Raw genomic sequence first — 7,586 nt, forward strand, 5'->3', positions numbered from 1 at the left:
ATACCTATGCAATCGTGGCTACGAAGCTGTTAAAATATTGATTTAAAGTAATGTCAAATGAAAACGAAAAAAAAGAAAGGTATTTTTGGTACAAAGCATCTAAAAAAAGCATGACGACTCCAATTGGAAGAAAGAGATCATTACAAAATAAATCCGCATCAGTGCTACGTATATTATTTGGACCAATTTTTCAAATATATTTTATAACAAAATAAATAATGCCTTTATACAGTGCCCTTGTTTGTATTTCAACAAACAAACAAAAAGCTTGGCGGCTCATTACGCAAGGATACACCTCAGACTAAAGGAAAATACCACAACGTCCCTGGAAACTTATTATATATCTATATATTTATATATATATATATATGTATATATATATATATTCAAGTATTTGTTTTCAGGCAAAAGCATGTGAATACTACTGATATACAATACAACAAAAAGGTTAGTTGACATTATTGCTGTTTTTTCCCTTTGAATTTAAATGTTGTGCCTTCTTTTCTCTGTAAAATAACATAACGTAACCTATGCTAACAGGAATGTCACGGTACCAGAATCGGACAGTTTTGCTTTTTTTTTTTCTTGAAACGTTGATATGAAAAGAAAACTGAAAAATAAAATTAAAATATGATCATCATTATCCCACTCAGTCGGTGTCCAAAACATTTTACTTACTGCCACGGCAGTCAGCAAAACCATGGCAAACAGGAAGTTCGTTCCAAAAACTTTAGTACTGTCCCAGTCCAGGCAGTCCACCATGTCCATTCCTTTGCTCCGGTCCCTGTCCAGGAACCTCAGAAGGTTACTCGCCTGACAATTACACCAGCGAGCCAGGGACGAGTAGCCGCGAGCACGCGCTGTTAGCCTGACGCTAACACAGCCCAGGGCTCAGTGACACTTCCCCTCACGTTGCCACTGCCAAGAGGCACCAGCAAATCCTTTATTTTCCTCTTTTTAAAAGTCAGACTTTCCTTAAAACGGAAAGTTTTAAGATCCAAAGAAAAAAAACGTGCTTTTTCAACCTCTTCTTCTTTGAGTCCATTCCCAAAGCTAGCACCATGACATTTTTTTAAGCTACACGTTCATTGTTCATAAAAAAATAGTGCCTTTTTTTCTATACTTTGACGTATTCCGTGGCAATGTGCAATTTGCAGACTCTTTTCTGCTTCTTGTTTGTGATTAAAAGGTGCTGGAACAGGAATCTAATTTTACAAAATAATTCCTTACAGTGTGGAAGTCCTTTTATAGTTAAGAGGTGCAAACTAATAAGAAAAGAACTATCAGAGGTGTTCTTATGCCTCAGGGAAGCCTGGTGGAATGGATTCTTTCATGCATGCCGCTCTTCACGTCCTCTTCCTCAGGGACAAAACACATTCCTCCAGTGCCGCCTCTGACACTGTCTCTTTCAGCTCCTCGTCTCCCTTTTCTCTCCGTCTCACTTAAGGATCCACCTGGATTGCATCGGCCAAATCTGTAACTTTTTGTTCATTTGTGTGTGTGCTTTTTGTGTCAGTGATTAAAAGAGAGGGGAGCGAGAGTTGAGAGAGAGATGGAGAAAAATGGAGAGATTGTTGAGAGAGAGAGAGAGAGAGAGAGAGAGAGAGAGAGAGAGAGAGAGAGAGAGAGAGTTAAGATGGAGAAAAATATCGAAAGAGAGGTGAGAGATAGATAGGAAAAGAGACAGAGAGAGTTGAGCGGTGGAGAGAGAGTTGAGCGAGAAAGATAAGAGGCAGTATGTGAAGGTATGTTTGTGTGCGGGTTCAAAAAGTTTTTTTTGCGGGAGGTGGTCGGGTGGTGTGGGCATCAGAGAGGGGGTCAAGGGGTCAAGAAGTACTAGATGAGCGCTGTATGGGGGTGGTGGGGTAGTATGATGGTGGGCTCGAACAGGGCAGAGGAGGTCAAAGAGGACTGCCACAAAAATGACGTCAAGAGACAAAGCTATAATCCCCCTCGTCTTGTGTTGTTCTTTTCTCTTCCTCATCCAAACTCTTGTCTGTGCATACTCTGGGCGGGCGGCGGCTCATTTGTGGCTGACGTAGTTGTCCGTTGAGAGCAGGACGGGGGGCAGCTTGCTGGGGAGGCTGATGAGCGGTCGGTGGGTCTGCTCCTGGGCCTTGGCCCTCGCCTTCTCCGCCTGCCGCCGGAACTTCCTGGCCTTCAAGATGGCGGGGATACCCCTCCTGAGCCGCTGGGCCGCCTTCCTGTCCCACACGGCGTAGGAGGACAGCTTGTTGTTCACGTGTTGCTTCTTCTGCACTTCCTGTTGGGCGGGGGAGGGACAGGGAGGGGGGGAGGTCAATGGAAAAACACAAGGTCAGTACTTCTAATACATTGAAGACATTGTAGTTTCAATGGAGTTACAGCAATGGCAATAGTGGGTAGGAAAGGAGGAAGAAAGATATTTCATGTTAGAAGATGTCGGGGCATCAAATGGGAGCGTTCAATGTCATCATGTGGGCCCAGTAAGGAGCCACTCACTGCCCCGCTCTTGTTTTGATTGCCCAGACTGAGAGGAGCTGTCGTTATCATCAGACTGCACCCCTCCCCATATGCTTAAGAGGAACTAGTCATTGTTCACACTAATCAGGTAACACCCCTCCCCAGACACACACGCACACACACACACACACACACACACACACACACACACACACACACACACACACACACACACACACACACACACACACACACACACACACACACACACACACACACACACACACACACACACACACACACACACACACACACACACTAACACACACACACACACACAGATTCAACCCCCCACTAAAACAAATAACAAAATCAACCCTCCCTATCATCCCCCCTTTGAAAACCGATGTCTGAGTTAAGTATCATTAGTTTCTCTGTGGCACCGCCAGAGGCTGAGACTCACTTAATGTGCCAATAGCCTGATCTGAATAGCTTGTTGTTGTGCGGTGTCTTTAGAGGGGTATTCACCCCCCACCCCCTCCCTCCCTCACCCCCTCCCCCGCCTGACTTCCTCCGCTTTAGAGGACACAAACAGCTGGCCTACAGGACAAGCCTTGGGGAAACATTGGGGACATGTTTGGGACATGTGTGGGACATGTTTGGGCTAGATTCTGGTCCACAGTGGTCCTCCTGACCCGCGGGCTCCTCTGCTACTCACACATCTCCTGCTTTGAGCTCTGATGCTATGGAGAACCAGTGCACAGCTGAGGGCCATTAATCGACCGTTTTAGAAAAAATAGTGACATCTGGTTTTGATCAGGTTTGGGAAATGGACAGAGGGAATGTGCAGTCATCCCTTTTTTGTATTTGTTTTTTGGAAGGTTTAAAACAGATGCGTACAGAGTTTGACTTTGAATCCTACGGTAATATCTGGTAGTCTCACTCCGGGTTAATCGGGTCGGCCCCATAACTGATAATGCGTGGCATTTTTAGGGAACTCAGTGTTCTGTGTCTCATGTTCCTACACCTGGAACATGTTGTTTTGTAACAGAGAATCATTCCCACAGACTTGAACACAAACAAACCCACACACACAACACACACACGCATGCACACACTTGCTGACTGTGTGGGACAGCACCACTATACTGACATTACCTGACGACAATGTGCTGTGAAAGTCTGAGCACTTTCCACCTCTGTCAGCACGTCTGTCAGGAGATACTTGCTTACCGTCCACTACTCATCAAGATAACCTGGCTTCAGATAAACTGTTCCCATTGGCTAGGACATAGGGGCCTCCCAGGCAGCACGCCACCATATGTGTTTGTGGGTGCATGCATCTTTGTCTGTGAGTGTCAAGTGCGTGTGTGTGCATGTGTGTGTGTGTGCGTGCGTGTATGCATGCGTGCGTGCATATGTGTCCATGGGTTGGGCTATGTACATGCGTGCATGCATACGTACGTGTGTGTTTGTGTGTGTGTATCGTGTGTACATGTGTGCATGCCTGTTCCAATCATCTGTGCACACACAGATGATTGGAAGATGGAGGGAGAAGAAAGAGTGGAGGTGGTGGAGGAGGTGCTGGTGCTGCTGGCATCTACCTGCTTCAGTGGGGGCATCATGGGGATGCCCTGTAGGGCGCTGGCGGAGACGTCCCGCTCCGACTTGGCTGGCTTTGCGCAGTACTGCTCCAGCAAGTTGAGGTCGCAGCTCCGGAAGCAGCACTCCTCCACGATGCCTCGGTTCTGGGTGCGCCGGCTGCTGGTCCGGCTCGTTGGCCGACCTGGAGGGAGGGAGGGAGAGGTGGGAGAGAGAGGGAGGGAGACGAGGGAGAATCAAAAGGAACAACACGGTTAGCCCAGGAACATAGCAAACAGAGATGGGGTAATAATGTCCTGATGGGGGCTAGACGGCGGGGGGATGTGGAGCTGCTGTTGTTGTGATCTCTCTGGATTAAAGTGAGGCTCCATTAAACAAAGAGGATCAAAGGAAATCTGTGGGCCCACTGCAACAAATTATGTGTTTTTACAGACTTATCTGATTAGTGAAGACCCTCCTGTGGCACAGCGCCGGGTGAGGGGCGAGGGAGGACCGGACCCCCAGAGATACCCCGAACCCTAACCTAACCCCTAACCCTAACCTAACCCCAACCTTACCCTAACACACTCAAACTAATCCAAACCAGAATTTTAACAATGGAGGTAAGCTGAGGGAGGACGGAAAGGATGCAATTAGGAGGGAGAGGGAGGGAGAGAGAGAGAGAGAGAGAGAGAGAGAGAGAGAGAGAGAGAGAGAGAGAGAGAGAGAGAGAGAGAGAGAGAGAGAGAGAGAGAGAGAGAGAGATACAGAAAAACTGATCCAATAGAAGCAAAGTGTATGTGAGACGAAGAGGAGTGCTGGGTGTGAGAGGAAGGAAGGAGTGGGAGGAGGAAAGGTGAAAGTTAGGATGCAGCCCGGGAGATACTGAGCCATCAATAAAGCACTGGGCCCATACACATATATGGAGAGAGAGACAGAGAGACAGAGACAGAGAGACAGAGAGAACGAGAGAGAGCCAGAGAGATAGAGAGGGAGAGCGAGAGAGAGAGAGAGAGAGAGAGAGAGAGAGAGAGAGAGAGAGAGAGAGAGAGAGAGAGAGAGAGAGAGAGAGAGAGAGAGAGAGAGAGAGAGAGAGAGAGAGAGAGAGAGAAAGAGATGGGGGGGGGAAACGTTATTGCAGGAAAGGAAAGATAATGGAGACAAAAAGAAAAGAACGAGAGTGGAGTGACGGGGGAGCTAGGGGGGAGGGGGAGGAGAGAGGATAACAATGTTGGCTAAAAGCAGTAAACAATATTTTAGTCTGGGATCAAGAGAGGGCTGGAAGCACAGAGTGAGTCTATGTCAGAAAAGCACACAAAGGATTTAGCCTTCAGGATGAAAAGCGATGGATAGGCTGAGGGTCCTGCCAGCGGAGGCTCTGGTCACAAGGATGATGACATGCACAAAATGCTGCTCCCTAGATGACTTCAGAAACCATGTTTCGTTCCTCTTGGGGGACAGTGGGTGCTGAGGTGACGGGCATGCCTTTTGGGGTGCTATTACCCTTCTCCCCCTCCCCCCCCCGGCGGAATGCACTAGTAAACAAGTGGGCCATTGTGTTGCATTGAGTCGTGTGTGCCTTCTCTGCTCGCTGTCCTTTCATATGCAATCAGAGGTATGGGCCCGGGGCCCGGGGCCGGGGCCCGGGGACCCGGCTGGAGCGACAGAAAGCGCCTTCTCAGCAGCAACCAAGGGAGAGCTGGTCTTGAGACAGAACACAGCGGGCCACAATATCTCCTTCTGCCCCCCCCTTCCCCATGACTCTCTTTCCTACTCTCTACTGGGCGAAAAGGAGAGAAGTGTGTGTGTGTGTGTGTGTGTGTGTGTGTGTGTGTGTGTGTGTGTGTGTGTGTGTGTGTGTGTGTGTGTGTGTGTGTGTGTGTGTGTGTGTGTGTGTGTGTGTGTGTGTGTGTGTGTGTATGTGTGTGTGTGTGTGTGTGTGTGTGTGTGTGTGTGTGTGTGTGTGTGTGTGTGTGTGTGTGTGTGTGTGTGAGCGTGCATGTGTATGAGCAAAGAGCGAACAAACATCAAACATGCGAAGCCGCTCTCTGTGTGGCCGAACCGTTTGCACTGTTGGGGACTCGTAGTCTTTAAACGAAATGCAAAGAGGTTTTGAAAGAGATTAAAGTGGCAACTTACTGAAATAGAATCCTCGGTCTTCGCAGACGAACTGCAGAGCGTCCACCAGCTCTCCTCCGCACAGAGTTTCTGCCGAGGCCCCTTGGAAGATGTACAGCGTCATGGCCAGGGCGAAGACCAACGCGCTGCTGGACGAGAACATCTTCTTCACCTGCACACACACACACACACACACACACACACACACATACACATGCATTCATCCACCATGTCATCATACGTTGCTCTACCGAGTAACCATGCATAAAATAAAGAACAAGTTTTTACATTTTACAAGTTAAAAAAGAACAGCACAACGTCCGCTTGGTTTAATGTGAATTATAGACTCAACAATGAGACCAATGCAACGCGTCTGGTGCGTAACGAGAATACGCTCCGGCACAAGCATCATGATCATGATTCACTCATTAATACATTAGTATTACTCATTAATACATGATCATCTAGAGGTTATCAGCTGTCCTATCTCCGCTACAAGAAGAATCAGCCTCCTGCATGGGACCTTCGCTTTCTTTTAACTGCTCAACTTGGAGAAAATGGCGCAGCAGGCATATCTGTCTGTCAGCGACTCTTACACAATTGTTCACAATAAGTTGCGATACCGGTCGGTCAATGATGAACCCTGAGCCCCTGACCCGTCGCCCCCTATCTGTGGTCCCGGAGTTCAGCTGACGTCCCACCGACACCGTCCCGCTGGGACCACCGTGTCCGTGACCTGACATACCCTCCACCTTCACCAGATACCTGTTGCACATACAGCCCGAAAAAACTAAATCTCCTTCAAATAAAAAATCCTACACATGCAGCAAAGGTTTAGCGTAAGAAAAAGAAAAGATGTGGTCGAGGAACTGAGCTGATAAAACAAGTCTGTCCATCAGGAGCGTATGAACGCAGAGTAGGCTAGTGTTCGTCCAGATCGTCCCAAATTACCGTCATTATGCTCCTCTCGGTTCTTCGGCAGGTGTGGCACACTGAGAGAGGTCCGTTTCTTTGCTGGGTCTCCATGTCAGAGGGAAGGAACGAGTAGACGTTGCGCGTTTTTTGGCTTGAGGAAAATGTTGGTTTTTTTGCAGGTGAATAAGTTCCCCCAGTGTGTGAGTCTACAGAGGTGGTGTGTGAGATGCTGTCCCGAAGACAAGGCGACAGGCAAAAGTTCTGAGGGACAACTGTTATATAGAAAACACGCCTCTCCGGACCTCCCTCTCCTTGGCCCCTCCTCTACAGAAAAAAAATAAAAAAGATGGTCCAGTCAGGTTTGTGTTCAGAGAGAATGAGCAGGAGGCGAGGAGAGACTTGGACGGACCAGACTCACCGAATGAGTAACAATTCCACGTCGTATTTTGATCCTTTACGCATTGTCCCAGAGCCATTACGCGCGGCGTCTCCGGGAGGATGCGCCTCGGGAACGCAGAGTGCCCCACGCG

At 48.3% G+C, this 7,586-nt stretch overlaps 1 protein-coding gene across 1 annotated transcript; it reads right to left on the bottom strand.

Moving 5' to 3' along the window:
* Nucleotides 1-1,949: 1,949 nt before the first annotated feature.
* igf2b (insulin-like growth factor 2b) lies at nt 1,950-7,386 on the bottom strand. Its single transcript, XM_030365924.1, has 4 exons — nt 7,093-7,386; nt 6,163-6,313; nt 4,047-4,228; nt 1,950-2,263 (listed from the first exon to the last, which is right to left on the bottom strand). Exons 1-4 carry the CDS (start codon nt 7,165-7,167, stop codon nt 2,024-2,026), a joined length of 648 nt encoding a protein of 215 aa, XP_030221784.1. The 5' UTR covers nt 7,168-7,386; the 3' UTR covers nt 1,950-2,023.
* Between the last annotated feature and the right edge of the window lie 200 nt (nt 7,387-7,586).

This window comes from Gadus morhua, chromosome 9 (assembly GCF_902167405.1).
Source record: "Gadus morhua chromosome 9, gadMor3.0, whole genome shotgun sequence".
NCBI lineage: Eukaryota > Metazoa > Chordata > Actinopteri > Gadiformes > Gadidae > Gadus > Gadus morhua.